General features: G+C 47.5%; 4 protein-coding genes across 4 annotated transcripts; 2 read left to right on the forward strand and 2 right to left on the reverse strand.

Moving 5' to 3' along the window:
- Positions 1-764: 764 nt before the first annotated feature.
- Positions 765-1,802, reverse strand: K441DRAFT_534907 (uncharacterized protein; the record flags this gene model as incomplete). The annotated part of the gene is made up of 1 exon (XM_067642348.1): positions 765-1,802. One exon carries the CDS (start codon positions 1,800-1,802, stop codon positions 765-767), a length of 1,038 nt encoding a protein of 345 aa, XP_067509801.1.
- A 957-nt stretch (positions 1,803-2,759) lies between these two features.
- K441DRAFT_683707 (uncharacterized protein) lies at positions 2,760-6,649 on the forward strand (the record flags this gene model as incomplete). The annotated part of the gene is made up of 4 exons (XM_067651719.1): positions 2,760-2,922; positions 3,077-5,097; positions 5,147-6,337; positions 6,398-6,649. 4 exons carry the CDS (start codon positions 2,760-2,762, stop codon positions 6,647-6,649), a joined length of 3,627 nt encoding a protein of 1,208 aa, XP_067509802.1.
- A 652-nt stretch (positions 6,650-7,301) lies between these two features.
- Positions 7,302-10,171, reverse strand: K441DRAFT_600771 (uncharacterized protein; the record flags this gene model as incomplete). The annotated part of the gene is made up of 3 exons (XM_067645208.1): positions 10,146-10,171; positions 9,960-10,096; positions 7,302-9,898 (listed from the first exon to the last, which is right to left on the reverse strand). The coding sequence occupies exons 1-3, from the start codon at positions 10,157-10,159 to the stop codon at positions 7,302-7,304; spliced, it is 2,748 nt and encodes a 915-aa protein (XP_067509803.1). The 5' UTR covers positions 10,160-10,171.
- Positions 10,172-10,328: 157 nt separating this feature from the next.
- K441DRAFT_651152 (uncharacterized protein) lies at positions 10,329-14,335 on the forward strand. The gene has a single exon (XM_067647141.1). It carries the CDS (start codon positions 10,446-10,448, stop codon positions 14,256-14,258), a length of 3,813 nt encoding a protein of 1,270 aa, XP_067509804.1. The 5' UTR covers positions 10,329-10,445; the 3' UTR covers positions 14,259-14,335.
- Positions 14,336-17,022: the final 2,687 nt, after the last annotated feature.

Here is a 17,022-nt window from a genome sequence, read left to right on the forward strand (position 1 = left end):
CCCGCGCGGATAGGACGGCAGGCTCAAATAAATAGTACTAAGGAAAGTGGAAGCAATAAGGGAACCGGAAGCGACGGCGATACAGGCCGGTGCTGACGAGACAATCCGATATTGGCGTACTAGAAGTTTTGAAATCGAGAAGAAAGACGAACCAGACTCGTTCGGGACTTGGGATATGCGGACTGTAACTATTATTTGATGCTATTTGCATTGTTTCTTGCTGCATTACCGAGACTCGAAATCGGTTGAAGTGGGCACATCTGATATCTCTCCTATTTATATTCAGGGCGACCCGCTAAGAGGTATGACGGTCTGGACATATCACGACTTAAATTTGCTTGGGCTCCTTCAGTTTCAGCATTCCAGGTAACAGCCGCTAATCCTGGCCTATCCCACGACTTAATCGTATATCAACTCACCATTTGCCTCCCTCATCTCCTCATTCTTCTCACCATTCCTCGACCTAGGAACCTCGCTCTTCAATTCCTCCTCCCTATATGCTTCTTGGAGGTTTTACAAAGGACACGTCATCATGGCACACTACGCAAAAATGTGCCAACCAGCTGTCCTCAAGTGCCGAGAGTGATTCATCCCATCAGCTAGAATTTAGAACCTGTGAATGGCTCTACGGGAACTGAAAACTCTTTTTCTTTGGCTAAGAAGTTGCTTCAACACCCTGGTGCTCAAGATTGAGGTTGATGTGAGGTTACGATAGGATTTCCCTAATAAATAGGTGGACGATCTAGAGCCAACGGTGGCTTCTATCATTCCAAGTAGATATTCCCGCGCATCCTTTGTAAGTTTTCAAGGAAGCCACCGCCCTTCTCCCGCGTCTGTTTCTGAGCCATTCCATTCCGAGCACCGCGCTGTCTCTGGCTGACAGCGGAATCCAGCGCCTTCTGCCGGTCTTCTGCAAGCCTGACAAGGCTCTCGACAAATTTGATCCTTGCCTTTTCTTCAGCCGTGCCTTTCCAGACCTGCGCTAGATCCCTTAAAGCTTGTATCCGGCTCATGGCGGCTTTGTGTCCAGACTCTTCTTCGTCGCTGCCGGCTATGAGATCTGCTATTTCGTTGCGGAGATTTTCTGCAAACTCCCAGCCCTTCTCTTCACGACTGTGGCTGTCCGAGCCAGGCTCAGGGGCGGATACCGAGATTAGCGAGGAAGCTAAGGAGACCTCGGATGGAGGAAGAGTCCATTGCATAGCTTCACCAAAGACTTTGATGACACTTTCTAGGCGAGATCTGACAAGGGCTAAAGTACGCAGATGTGAAATGCATAGAGGTGAATCTGCTACTGGTACTGTGGCACTAGGCATTGAAGGCTCATTTGTGATATCTTTCGTGGTGGTTTCGTCCACGAAGCTCGCGGTAGTGTCACTAGACTCCTTCGATTCTAGATTCACCCCTCTAGGCAGAAATTTCACAATGTCCTGGTGTAAGCCATCTGTAAGGGCTTCTGAAAGCCCAATTGTCTCTCCTCGCAGCACCTCAACCTCATAGGCTAGTCGTCCGCCGCTTCGCAGAATGTCGTCAGTCAATTGGGTCAGGGTCGTCGAGAGGCGTGCAGTGTGGGCATTGAGCTGAGAGAGAAGGGTTTGTGTCTGCGAAGAGAGTTCCGCTAATGAGACGGCAGTGGCTTGCTTGGACGTTCGAGAGGAAGCCGAGTGTAAGGCGAGAGAAGGTAGCGTGGCATTGAGGTAATCGACAGGGTCGAAGGTAGGCTGGAGAAAGGGGCGAAGGGCTGGTTCAGAGACGTGAACGGACCTAGCGGTATCTTCGCTGGAGGCAGCGGATACAGTCATACTGAACAGACTTGGAAGGGGTGATGAGCAAGTGCCGCGATGATGAGCGGTGCGAAAAGCTAGGGCGTTTACCGAGATGTCGGGGGCATCCCTCGATCCCACTATTAGGGCACCAGGACACCCTGGCTCACCAGATGTAGCGCACTAGCCAGCGTACTTAGATGTTTATCCGTCCAAAAGACACGCTTCTCCTGTTCTTCCACGCTGTGAGGCGGTGTCAATGGGGTGTCAATTGACCTTCCGGCTGTCTTGTGGGTTGTCCTGGTGTGTGGCTCAGGGCCTGCATAGCGGGGACAGGCCAAAGCTGTTGTATCGCTAAAAGAACGGGCTTCCTTGGCTAGAGTAGTGTGAAGCTTACTACCACTCTCTTGCTGCCTGGAGGCAACAGATTGAACAGAAATGCCTTACAAGTAGCCGCCGCCTGTCTTGCTGTGGGATTGGTGTAGATTATTCGCGTGTTGAGTCGTCTCTGAGTGAATTTTCTACTTCCCGCTCTTCTTCACTTTCCTGCCTTCCTTGGTCTCACTCAACGACGCTCCCGCTTTTCTGCCTGCCTGCTTAAACCTTTGCGGCGCGCATCCCCCAAAACTCACTCAATCCTTCGCTCATTGACGCCGTGTTTTCTCTTGCTTCCAGTCTGCAGTCAGTTACTTTTAGCTCTTCCGCCTAGATTGCCTCGTTTGCGGAGCCTTGTCACTTGTGTCTGGCTCTGCCGTCCACGTCCACAGCAAACGGCTCACCCTCCACCCGCCCTGGAATATCCTCAGCCTGGAGCTTTTCTCTCAGTTCCCCACTTCAGACGGCGGTTTCTTGCAGACCTGTCCCTCAGCAGACATCCCGCCAAGCTAGGCAGTCTCTTTGAAGTTCCTGCCAAGCCCTAAAACGCCCCAGTTTAACCTTGCCTAAACGTAAATTGGATAGTTGGAAGCTTTCTTCGAACTCCACCTCGCTGAAAGTATGCCTAGGAAGGCCTTTATCACCGACCTCCAGAAGGCTGTGGGTGGTGTTGTCATTGCTGGAATATCTGACGTTCAACCCGGAAATGATGATGGGGAGTTCACATTTCTTGTTAAGAGCGCAACAAATGGTGGAACGCTAGAGCTTTCGGCTCTGATACCCGGTAGGTGCTCACTCTATAAAGAGCCATGTGAAATGGCGACTTCGCAATAGTGTAGTTCGTGCGCTTTTGTCACTTTATCCATCCAGCACCTCTTAGAGCGGGCTTACCGCCAAGGCACTCCCTTGTGTACCTATGCTAATGGGGGAATTTACAGATGTGTCGGAATACCCCTCAAGCCATACTTGCATGTTCTTCGCCCCAGATAATGCCCCGAATAAGGTCGCACAAGCCTTATCAGATCTTTCGGATTCCGCTCTCGGCAAGAATATCATTCAGTTACTAGAGCTCGTTGCGAAGTCCTTGGAATCGACCGACCGTGATGGTGACACCCAAATGCTTGACTCAGGAGATGACTTCCAATCAAATGATGAGGATGAGGAAGACGAAGAAGATGACTACTCAGCAGATGAATACTTTCCTGATGATGACATTGTCCCTCAGTCAACATTTGGCAAATCAGAGACTTCCGACGTGCAGTCACATGCCCAGCCAACCTCAGTCTTTCGAAACCGTATCCGAATGGATCTCATGACCGCTAAAGGAAATGGATTTAAGATTGGTCATCTTGGCTCTCTCATGGACGGTCTTGGTTGCTACGTTAGCATTTCTTGCCGCATATCAAAGCTAGGTATCTCAGAGGAGGCTATGCAAGCGTGGCAGATAGATCCTTCGGAATATCTGATTTTGATTATCCACTACCCAAGTGGATACAAGTCCATTGATTCTCTCAAGAGTTATGATGCCCAAACAGCCCGTCGGCATATTGGAATGCGTATAGGAATTAGCAGTTCATACAAGCCGACGATGCAGGAAGCGGTGCGCGCTTTCACAACCATGTCCAAGGATGAGGAAAAACGCCGAGATGACACACAGGGAGAAAGCCAGGACTTATCAAATCGAGGATTCCGGAATTCGTTTATTTCGTGCCCTTTGAACGAGCTTCTGAATGAACGACTCATCACACTGATCGAGTATAGATACATGGGTATGCCCTGGTCTGGAGCTGAAGAGTATTACAACGATCACTACGGGACAAATATCGAAAATTCCGACTCGATGAACGACAAATACATGGAAGTTGAGAACGTTAGCGCATCTTTCCCTGGATTGGTCACCGCCGATCATATCCGAGAAGCTGGTACAGACCAATTGCACTCATTCCCACTAATTGCAATGCAATTCGTCCTTCGACACTTCGTTCGCTGTACGGAGTTCTGCCTCGTTTGTTTCTGTAAGATGCAGGACGACCTCGAAGCCATTAAGCCATACGTGTGCGACAAACCATTGTGTCTTTACCAGTACATGTCTCTAGGATTTGGGCCCAGCATTGANCATGAAATCATTGCACAGCCTAAAGTTGTTGATCTTCTAATTAGCTTCTGCTATGCGAGTGCCAGGCAAGGGGGTCTGAAAGACTTCCCCACAGGTTTAAGCTTAATGGTTCCTCCATTCAGCGCCTTCGAAAATGAGCAGCTTAATCAACCTCAAACGGCAAACTATCCCTACAATTTCAACCAGCCAGCTGTTGCGCCACCTTCGCCAGCTGCAAACACAACAACTGGCGCGGGAGAACCTGGGAAGATGCGATTCAATTATTCGAAACTTGAAATGATATTCGATGATCCGAACCAGAAGGTTCCTTTCAGAACCGGCGATTGGGTCGTCATCCGTACATCAGACAACCCAATGAAACCCTTGCACTGCCGCATTGTCGAAACAACTTTCTTCCCAACTATTAAAGTCTCGGAGCCGGTTGTCCCATCTTCTGCCATCCCAGTGCCTTCCATACCAACCATTCCGGGACAGGCCAAACCACCCGCGCCGCCAGTGCCATCAACATTTACCCCGGCAACTTTCTACATCTACAATCAGAATTTTGATGACCTTCACGAATCCCACAAGAGACAAACCATTTACTCGCTGCTGGAGACCTTACCCAGTGTAGCTAATATGAAGCAGTACTTAACACGAAAGGCGCAATCAGGTCTTAATACTTGGGTCGACCACCTTTCTCCAGCTGCTTTAGGTATGCTCCGATGGATCATTGCCTCTAACCGGGCTTGCATTATTCAAGTCGAAGATTGTAGGGATTCTGATCCCAAGGCCAAAAAAGGGGAGGAACGGCTCTATGGAATGAATGGTTGGATGCAATTTAGGTTCGCAATGGGCGCTCCAGTGAGTACCGCCTTCACAGAAGGGAATTCGTAGTACTAATTTTGAATAGGATAAGGAAAGGCGTTTCATTAATTCCGTCCGGTCTACCACAGACCGATTGAAATTGAAGTATCCCACCCTCTTTGCCTGGCATGGAAGCCCTCTTCAGAATTGGCATAGCATCATACGTGAAGGACTTCATTTCAATTTCACTGCTCACGGCCGAGCATACGGCCACGGTGTCTATCACTCTCTCGATGTCCATACAAGTTTGGGGTATACCGGGATGGGCTATACGTCAACTTCTTCCTGGCCCCAGAGTGAGCTGAAGGTCAACTCTGCCATGGCACTGAACGAGATTGTCAACGCACCGAAGGAATTTATCAGCTCTACTCCACATTTAGTTGTCGCGCAGCTAGACTGGATCCAAACAAGATATCTTTTTGTCAAAGGCGCCCAGGCTGACTCGAAATTAAACGAGGCAGACGTGAAACCTCTTCAGGTTCACGAGCAGGACCCTGCCATGACTCCAAAGGGACAGACTGACAAAGTCGTCATTCCTATTACGGCTGTATCATGCTCGCGGAGGCCTCAGTCACTATCGGTCAAGACCGGCAGCAAGCGAGTCAAAGCGTCTGGCAAGAATATATACGATCCGATTGTTTTGGACGGCGAAGACGACGACTCTGCGAGCGTCTGTACCTTAGACGAAGATATTGCTATATTTATTGAGGAAGTGCAACCTGACCCTCATCCTGAGTCTCAAATAAGCTCTGGTAAAGGTAAAGGTAAAGCTACATCGTTCTTTTCAAAACTTGTAGGTTCTTCACAGCCAAAGGACTCCAAACCTCCGAAGCCCTTGACGGACTTTGTACCCGGCTCTCTGGAGCATTCCAACCTGCCGATGCTGGAACCACCAGCGTGGGCGACCCCATCGGCAACGAAACGCCTCCAGCAAGACTTCAAGACCTTGCTCAAAGTTCAAAACAGCGAACCGCTTCACGAACTTGGATGGTACATTGATCCGGAACTTATCACCAACATGTATCAATGGATCGTCGAGCTGCATTCTTTCGAATCGCATCTTCCTCTAGCTAAGGATATGAAGTCAAAAGGCACCAAGAGCATCATCATGGAATTACGTTTTGGAAAGGACTATCCGATGAGCCCTCCTTTCGTGAGGGTTATTCGCCCCCGATTCCTTGGCTTTCAGCAAGGTGGTGGTGGGCATGTTACCGCTGGCGGTGCTTTGTGCATGGAGGTAAGCAGTTTTAGCTAAATCTAGCATCATATAGAAGATAAATTGCTAACGACGTTACAGCTTTTAACGAACAATGGGTGGAGCGCTGTTTCTTCAATCGAGTCCGTACTCCTCCAGGTTCGACTCGCCATGTCCAGCCTCGACCCTAAACCAGCGCGTCTCGAGAACGGACCTCCCCGTGATTACTACGTTGGCGAAGCTGTTGAGGCCTATGTCCGCGCATGCAACACGCACGGCTGGACTGTACCTGCCGGCTTCCGTGAAATGGCATACGGTGGTGCACCTAACCAGGGCTCTGCATATTCTTACTGAGGCAAATCATCTAAGTTGTTTGAATTTGCTACTGAGGTAGATTTAGTCCGCCACTTCTTTCATTCTTTGTTAAGATACGGCGTGTGTTGTGCATTAGGATTTTCTTATTACAAGAAAGCCAGCTAATGCCATACCAGCTCGCATTTCTGCATTGGCATTGGCGTGATATGGAGGCGTTTTGTGTGGCAACGGTGTTTCTTGCTCTATGATGAGACGATTCAAGGCCACAGAATGAAACAAATTACCAGGACAGAGTGGGCGTGGCTTCTTCTTTGGCCATTCTCTATACTAGGCGCTGTCCTTGTTGCACCGCAGTGGCTTTGGGATTGCTGTGGTTAAGCTCGTGGGTTTTGAAGGAGAAAAGTGTGAAGTTAGAGTAGAAAACTAATGCAGCTTCCTTATCGGAGCGAACGGGCAAACTAGGAGTATGGGATGGCTGGCGTTGTATTCAATTCATATCACGGACGTCTGTAGGATTTGCATCTCTACCCTAACCAATACACTCAACTCATTTCCCAATAATCATTCAATTAGGCAGTGCAGCATGCCTCTGAGCCTACCGAGATCCCCACTCGACATGCGACTCCAAAAAGGGTCGAAGCGAAAGCGGACAACGCACCCAAACTCCTACCCGCGAACTTGACAACACATCTTATAACCCCGTCAAATCAATCTCCTCAACTTGACTCACCCTCCATGTCCGCGCCCCCCTCTGTCTCCCCTTCCCAATGCCTCCTGTTTTCCCTACGCCCTTGCTGTTATTCTCAAGAGATGCCTCGGCATCTATAAATTCCCACGCGCCTTCTACGCTAGTTCGCAGCGCTACAGCACGCTTTTTCATGCTCTGGACCTTCCAAGACGCAGACGAGGAGGTGGTTGGGCGCAAATGAGCATGTACACCGGACTTTCCAGTCACTTCGCTCGGGAGTTCAGAGTCAGGTAGGATGCGGATGTCGTGGGCGGGGGACGAGGCTGAGAGGTCGAGGTAGTCGGGTGGTGGGGGTGAGGCAGCGTGGCATGGAGAGCGATGGACAGCTGGGGCGGAGTTTTTGAGGCTGGGGCTGAGGCTGGAGCTACGCTGGGAGGCTGTGGAGGCGTTGGACGAGATGCTGTGGAGAGCTGGACGGGTGCCAGAGCGGGTGCGGCGAGATATAGGAACCGCTCCTGGGCGTGGAGGGGGGGAGAGCGTTAGGTCGAGGTGTTCTGGGACCGGTTGGAGGAACGGAGGAGCTGGGTTCGGCTTGGTGGTATTGGGAGGGTTGGCGTGGCGTGCGGGTGATGGTGTTGTAGTTTGGGAGCGCCGTGACCATACGTCTAGCGTGGTCTGGTGGATACCGTTGGAGGATTTGGGGGTGGCTGACTTCTGACGTCGTGTCCGTGGGGTTTGTGGACTGGTAGCGCCGAATTCTACGGTTTTTACCTTTTTGGTAATGAAGTGAGAGGGTGATGGGAGCTCTGGCGAACTCGCAAGATCCAGGATGTCGGTTGTGGTAGATGGTGGTGGTGTTGACGGGCGAGTCTGTGATATAGCTCGATTGGCGGGTAGGGTGTGGAAGCGTTGGAGAGGAGCTCGTCGCCGCCTCTTTGTTACGCTGGGTGGGATATCTTCAGTAATCGATTCTAAAAGGGTTTCAACTGGTGCCTGCGCAGCATTGTAGCGCGTATGACAAGAGGCTGATGATGATAGAAGTTTCACAACAGTACGTTGCTGGCATCTATCAGGTGATACGGGGAGATCTGGAGGCATATGGAATGAAGATGGGGTTTGACTAGGAGGTGGAGGCAGCGTTCGTGGAGGTTCATCGGCGGTATTGATATTGGTATCTTGAATTTTCGTTGGAATTCTGGATAGACTGCTGCCGGGTTTCGTGACTCTTGTGAAACGATCCAGAGCCATATTTTGCATTCCAGATGTCTGCTTGGCTTTCTTTGTCTTACTACCCTGAGCAACAATTCTATTTGCTGCCTTCACAGCCACGTACTTTTTTGGATTCTTGGAAGCTTCTTCCCAGCCCTTGACCTTCAAAGGCACACCGACCCGGACGAACGTCTCGAGGACCCACACCTTCTCAGGTTTTGTAGGGTCATAAGTCGAGGGACCTCTCTTCTTTGGAGCATTGGCAGAATCCTCAGTGCCATCATAATTATCTGTGGGAAGAGGTATCTCATCTTCGGAGTCGTCTGGCAATTCGTCGTCAGGCTCCTCTTTGTCGAGATCTATGTTGACAAGGTCTATTGGCGTAAATGCGATGCGTAACTCGGTGTGATTATCTGTGGTAATGTGGTTTCTTTTACCATGAATGCTCTTGACCAGCTTACTCTCGTCTTCTTCCGCCATGTCAGGCCCATCGGAACTAGAAACGTTGCTTTCGCCTCTCATTCTAAGATGTCGAACAAGCAATGCTGGAGCAAGATTTCGAATGAACTTCTTTGCGCCGCCTAATTTTACCCAATCAAAAGCATCTCCAGTAAACTCCCTCAAGCCGGGAAAATCAATGTCTTGATCCCACTTCAACGAGTTTCGCAATTTTGTGAGATTAGTTTGAGACGAGACAGCCGGGTGGGTATAGTATCCCAAAATATCAACCCTCGGAAAGTCCTCCGGAATAACCAGCGCAGCGTGCTTTCGTTTGAAAAGTTTGCTCTCATTGGTCCTCAGCTCGTGCGCCAGTCTATCTCTCCATTCTTGCAGAGCTTTTGTATCACCATTTGATATTTTGCAGAGATCACCTCCAAAGCCCGCTCTTGCAGCCTCACAAGCGGTTTTGGGCCCACAACCTGGAATACCTTCTGGTATATAGTCTCCTCCACTCATCAGAGCAACTAAGATCATGCCCTCTCGATCAAGGCCTGATCTTCCACTTTTTGTCTCCTCCGCATCATATAGATTCACGTGGGTTGGTGTCTTGCTGGATTTGAGCTCCGGAGACCAATTCCGCAATGTTATCCCACTTCCGAACATGAGTGTATCCACATCTTCGCTAAGCACAGCATCTACTATCCCTTCGCGCTGAAGCAACGCGCACTCTGCTTCTGCTTCGCCGGGTGCAAGATGGATCGTCAGTCCGAATTGCTTGAGCAGTTGCTTGGCAAGGAACTCCGGAATCGAAGCTACGTTTGGTCCAGTCCTCTTGTTTCTCTTGAATGGTGGTTTATTTGGCCCGTCAAATACGAAGATTGGATGGATAGAAAGCGATATGAGACGTAGTAGGCGGTAGTAGAAGGTGCGGAGGGCTGGATTCGTGCCACCTGAGCATCGCCACGTAGAAGATCAGTATATAGTGTGGTCGCATAGTATCTTAGATGCTACCTTTGCTCGACTGAATCTGAAAGAGCCATATTGATATGTCAATGGCAATGCGCAAAGGCCGTCCAGTCTGCTCGAACTTTTCCACAGCAAGTTTCGAGAGCGCTATTCTTTCCCCCGGGCCTATTTCTTTGTAAATTCTAAGACAGTCAATCCCAAACTTGTGCAACTAAGGGCAAAGAAACTCACCCCTGAATACCCATTTCTAATACATATTGTTGTGAGGGCTGAGTGGTGTTGATGCTCTTTTGTCACGGTGTTGATTTCGCGGGGAGCTTAACGCCGAGAAATAGCCGATTGTTGACATGGAAACAAATAAACAATAGACTTACCTAGCTATTCAGTTATCTCAGTCTTTAACATGAACACCATTATCGACAAGCTTTTGCGTCCCATTTTATAAAAATTTAAATGGAACATATCTAGTGTGAAGCTTTTATTTGGCTCATTCTCAGGCAGGACCTTCCTCTCCTATCTAGCAGTCACAATATGGCCTCAAGAATCCAAGCGCGATCCTCGAGCGAAGATGTCAACAATGACAGCTACCCTGAATCATCACCAGATCCTCTATTAATGTCTCATATTGACTCGCGGCCAAAGGGAGTGCGGGCAACATCGAAACAATCCCGCAAGGCACCCATGGCTTCAAGCTCCGCCAACACCCAACGACTGCAACAACAATCTAATTTCGAGATGTCCGCTGTAGATTTTCCTTCTCCAACAAAATCTATGACGATGCACACTGGAGGAGCGGGCGGAATCAGCCCGTGGAGGATCAAAGTGACTGTAGAGGCGGAACCGGAATTCGATGGCTCAGACGAGGAAAATATTGGATACAGATCTCCCACACGCAGCCACACAACGCGTACTACGACTGCAAAAATCCCTCTAAAAGATCCTCACCCGTCATCTCCTGTTAAACGTAGAGGTAGACCTAGGAAATCGGACGCGTCATTAACAGCAAAGCTCAAGAGGAGTGGAACACCAGTGCGGAGAAAATCGAAAGCACGAAATTCAAGTGTTGGGGTTGCAGATAACAGTATTCCCGATGTTCCGATTAATAACGTCAGTGCAGCACCGAAGAAACGTAGGGGACGGCCTAGGAAGAACCTCCAGAGTGAAGCAGACATCATTCCACTGAAAAATCATAATAATGCTTGTTCTGAAAACATATTGCAAGACCCGCAATTTGAAACTACCGCTGGCCCGGACGAGGATCGGAGTTTTGAAAACAATGCCTCAGAGCGTACAAGCTTTGATTGCTCAAATTTCAAGCCGCTGCATGAGAAATACCCAGTTGAGGAACAGGCCCCAAAACCAGAGATCCGGCTGTGTGACCAGAAGATTAGGAGAAGAGTACCCACACCAAGAGGGTTACCAGAAGGCGAGCGTCAGCTACAGCAACTCCAAGACGGAATTAGGCATGAACAAGATGAAGAAAGTATATTGGGGTCCCAAAGGAAGCGGAATGAAACAAGTTTTTCCGATAACTATAGAAGCACTCCAATCAGTGTGAATGGAAGTTCCAAAGAAAAATCAAAATCCCCCTCCTCTCCGGAGAATGAGAATCTCCACACTCCGTCTGAATCCGATCGCAACGACGCAAACATGTGGCGTTGCATGGTAGCAAACCAGCGTAGAGATGACGGAGAAGTGTTCGAAGTTGAAGACAGTGGAGTTAAGGATCAGAACGAATCAAGTATAGAAGATGCAGATGGAAATTACGAGCTAGAAGAAGACAATACAATTGCCTACGCTGAGCCAGATACCACAATTCTCGAGGGTGAGGGTTTCAGCATGGTTTCTATCGACTCTTTGCCTAGCAGACAGACAAGATTAAGCAGCCCACCATATCGGAATGCCGGTATCAATATTTTAGAACGAACCATTGGTCAAGGAGTTAATCAGGATTCCCTCAGCCAACCTAACCAGGTTTCTGAGCAGGACCACTACGACCTCCCTTCTGGACTATCCACGTCCTTCATGCCTTCTTCTACAGGCCTCACGCCATCGAATATCCGCTCATCTCCACCAATAGCATTGCCAAGGCAGCACACCCCTTCTATAATGGCCAAATCCCAATCCGCTCCACCCCCCATTCAGGCTCAACAGTTTTCGCCTCAAAAGGCATCCACGCCTAAGCTTGTTAGGGTGGTAAAAGCTGGTATTGCTCTCCATGGCGTCCTGGATCCAATTACGGAAGCATATTCTGGAGAATCGGCCAATGAATCCTTTGAAAGGAAGATAGACAGACTTGATGATCTCTTCAGTGGCTTTAGCGAAGGTACTAGGAGAGAGCTTCGGGCTGGCTTGAGGCTCGGTGAGCAGATAGCTAAGCAATACCAACAGCGCGATACAAGTAAAGAAGCATCTCCGGTTCTCTCTGGGTCGTCCAAAATACCAGACATTAAAGTCGTGGAAGACGATATTTTCAATGTCCCCCAAAAGGCTCAGCAAAGCGACGCTAGCAATCCACGCCTTCCTACCCCAGAGGAGAAAGATCACTATGTGCTTGCGCTCCCCCCACCACCATCAGAGAGAACTGGTGTTGAGTACCCAAGCTTGAGTGCACGTATGCAGTCTGCTCAGCTCGCCAGCCCTGCTAAGAGCGTAGATGAGATGAACTGGCAGGCCGATACGCCCCAGTCTACTAGGTGCACCGCTCCAGAACTAGCAGCGGGGAGCTTGGGACATATCGGGAATGTGAATAGCGCACAGCAATCCCGTATTACTTCCGGAAAATGTACTAACGAGCCTGATGCTCAAATTCAGCCGGAGCGGGAATCTGTGAACCGCCAAACTGAAAAAGCAAATAGCAGCCAAGTAATCATTATTAAAGACGGCAGGCCCGAGGAACAAGAAGGTTACTCTGACGTCTGGCACGAAGAGGCTAGTCGATCTTCAGAGCCGTTGCCGTGTGATGAAGCAGCAATGGATGACTCTGCCAGGAAATTCCCACCACTACAGGATCCATTGATAGATGGTACAAGTCAACTTAAGCCGACACGTGGAAAGATACCAAAGACGTGGCGTAGAAAGAGCTCTAGTGACTTCAGCTATAGCGACAAAGCGGGGCCTGGGCCAGAAGAAAGCAGATCTCCTAATACTGCCCGACAGGAGCGCACAGTCCGTACAGAGGAGAGCAAAAGCAAGTTCCAAGAATCGAAACTTGTCGAAGAAGCGGCGAGTGAGGATGATAAGAGCGAGGAAGGTGGTGATAGTGGCATATTTTGGCAACAGAACCTCCCAGCTTTTTACAGAAAGCCAAACTCGCTAGAACTCAAAGGCACCAAATTAGATCTTTCAATGCTTCTCGGCACCAACGACAGTCTTCTGAAGAGTAGTCCATTGAATAGCCCACGCAAGCCTAGCCCATTTGAGAATGTACCTCCGAAAATCGCTCCGTTGCAGCTCTCGCCTTACAAGACTAGTCCGCTGGAGCAACAGGTGGTGTCCAAGCATCCTGAGAATGCTCAGCACGTCAACCAAAGTGTCCAAGTCTCTAGGCATGAGCAGAGTTTGCCTGGCCGAGATGTCGCTGACGATAGTGTTTCCTCAGATATCCGCCAGTTGCGTGCAGAAATGGAAGCCCGTCCATTTGAGCATCACGGCCTTACTCTCCATGAGATAGAGGAAGTTACTGGGCACTCTAAGCGACAGCAGAAGCCCATCAACACTAGCACTAGCAAACCGATCGACCGTTCTACGAGATCTGAAGCCGCTAAACCCCAATCCGCCGGCCTCTTCAGCCGTCTGACCTCAACTCTCTGGAGTGCCGTCACTCCCGCTGCTCCCCCGCCCTCACATCCCATCATATCACACTACGACCCGCTCCCCCGCTTTGAACCTTGGACCAAAACGCACTATAAAACTCTCGATGCTATATTCCAATACCATAAACGGCATCCTACGGCATTCACACCCAGCACACCCCCTAGCCTCAATAACGCCCTCCTAAATTCCTTTTCAGACCGGGCGAAATTCCTGGGTGCAAAGTACTCATGCTGGGGTTATAGCATTGTTATCGATGAAACTCACCTTGTTATCGCTGCCGTGTTTATGCAGTTATTAACCCTGCAAGATATTGAGGAGTATGAGAGGATCGCAGGGAAGGAAATTCGAAGGGGGAGTGTGGGTCCGGGACCGGATGGAAAGATCATAGGTGCGGAGACTGTAGTCAGGAGGCTTTTCACTATTGTGGCGGGGGAGGAACTAAGGAAGGATGAGAAAAAGGGGAAATATGTGAGCAGGAACGGCGGGTTGAAGATTCAGTGGCCGAACTACGGAAACGGATTGAATTAATAGAATACGTAGCCGAGTTCGTCTTGGATTGAGATATTGCGACCCTTGGAGTTAAACTAGCAAAAGTGCCAGGGGAGTTGAGGGTCCGATTGGTATCACAAGTAATGATTGCATGACTGCAGTTACGATTTTTATAGTGTTGGTCGGGCTGGCCGTTTTATATGAGGCTTGTTAGTTAGGGAACTTGGATGCGCATGTGACGCCTCTGTGATACGGATATAAAAAAGTAATAGCCTTATTAACCTTGCTTAGCTACTAGGCCTTACTCTCTCCACGAAGCGTAAAAAGCTAATCTTAAAGGTTCTATAGCCGTTACTCCTGGTCTATTTTATAACTCCTCTAAGTCTAATTATCTAATACCTAATATAGCCGCGGCTGTTCTAGCACCTTATTTAACTTCCTCCCTCCCTACCTAGCGGGTTTTAGTGCTGGTATATGGTAGATTTGCTTAAATATCCGTAACTTAATAATTAGCGTATAATAAGGTTTTAATAGGTGTTATATACTATAAGATGGATGCTATATATCCGCTAGGCTATAATAGGTTCTTTAAGGTAGCTATTATAGATCTATATAATAATAATTCTTTAATTAACGTCTGATACGGATACTATCTAGCCCTACGCAGACTACTCCGTATATAAGGGAAAAGTAATATTAACGGGAAAAAACCCTTGCTGCTGGGGGGGAGGAAAAACCCTATAAGCCACCTTAGTAGGATAAAAAACCCCAATTTGCCATGTCCGTCCGTAGCGGCGGCCCTGCGGGTCTATAGCTACGTCCTGTCCTCCTTAGATATTTAAACTCCTTAGGAACCACTACTTCCTTCTCTAGCTTACCCTAGCTAGGGTTTACTACGTCCCAGCTAGGCCTTACCAATTAATTGCCGTACTACTGTTTCCTATATCTTAGCCATCCCCTATATGCTATTTCTTATCTAACTATTACTATATACGCCATACCTTCCCCCCCCTAGGGCCTATTAAAAGCATAAGGGGGATTTATCCGTTCTAACTACCGTAATACTAATAAGCGAGCGGGATATTATGTTATATTTAGGTATCTTTTATACCTAGGCCCCAGCTAGGCCCTTTCTAAGGGTTACTACTCCGTTAAAAGAAGATAGGGAAAACCGTAGGTCGCAATCCAGGCTACTAGGTAGTATTTAGTAGAAAAAACGGCGAGTAACCGCATGCTCCGCGGGCGATTGCCCTAGGGGTTAGGAGGGGCCGTATATTTACTTATTCGTCTACTTATTTATTTACAATCGCTCGTTCGTTAATATAAGAGGTCGTTAATACTTTCTATTAGGGGTTGGGGGATGCTATTAAATGCCGTATATTCACGTTGGATTATATAGGTGCCTTAATAGGAGAATAGCGTAGCTAAATTATAGAGGGCCATAGTAGTGGTTTTCAAGATCTTACTATCTAAAAAATTTTTACTACCGCCTATAACGCTTACAACCACGACCACTAGGTCCTATCGCACGCTATATAATGTCTCTACGTTGGCTCTAAGTCTAAACTTCAAAGACCTAGGTTTGTAGCCGTCACTACATATAGGTGCAGAGTCCGTTTTCGACGGCCTTATAGATCTATATAGGTTTTATATATATTAGCTAGTATTTAATAAAGTTATATATAGTTGCAGGGTTACTAATAACGTGTTTTTTTAATAAAAATAAATATAAAACCTAAAAATACCTAAGTAATAAGAAAAATATATTCTAAGAGCCTACGTTCTATTATATAATCGATTAACTTTAGGGAATAATATAAAATACTATAGTAAAATCTCCTTAATACAATATAGGGTATATAACGATACCCTCTATATTACAATCTATACCCCTTAATTAAGCCTTTTTTGGCATAATATTATAATAATCTAACTTTTGCCGATATTATTAAGCACCTACTATTAATATCGGTATAAGTAGATTTTAATTCGTAGGATTTAACCTTTGCTTACTATAAGTTTAGCTATTAAATCTATTATATAACAATTAAAATTTATTAAAATTACTCTTAAATCTTACTCTCTATACTTAATTTTATCTTATTTATTATAGTAAGATATTAAAATCCTATAAGGCAACGCTATTACGGCTTTATTAATTATAAGCGCTAAAAAATATATACTTACTACTAAAAATACCCTGGTCTACTATAATTAGAGATTAATTACTAAGTAAACAACTTCCTCTGTTATAATATTAATTAATGCTTAATATTAGAAATACTAAGCAATAAATTCTAATAGCTTAATTAAGCTAAATTATAACGTGGGTAAAGTATATAAAAGTAAAAGAGAGCTGCTGAATATCCTCTTTTAGAGGACGCTCTTTTTAAGTAGCACTAACGCCTATAAAACTCTCGCATTCCTATTACTGGCGACCTTATACGTGCTACCACCACTTAATTATAGCAATAAATACCTATATTAGCGATGGCAATTAAGCCAAAGTAGTTGCTTAGCTAGTTAGAAGGCTTTAAATCTCGTAACGGTATTTATAAGAGAAAGTTGTTACGAACCTTATATCGGCAGTAGTGCGACTACTAAGGATGGACATGAACGGGTTGGTTGAGACAGCACGGGAGGCGCTGGAACCGATCGAGCCATGGGACGAGGAGTAGCCGAGTTACGTGGTCAGTCACGTTACGAGTTCGGAACGTGGGAACGTAGAAACGTGGGAACGCGACGTACCGACGTACTGACGTACCGACGTACTAAACCCTTTACTATGGGGAGGAGTTATATA

The sequence above is a fragment of the Cenococcum geophilum genome (genome assembly GCF_001692895.1).
Source record: "Cenococcum geophilum 1.58 unplaced genomic scaffold K441scaffold_2, whole genome shotgun sequence".
Classification (NCBI taxonomy): Eukaryota; Fungi; Ascomycota; class Dothideomycetes; order Gloniales; family Gloniaceae; genus Cenococcum; species Cenococcum geophilum.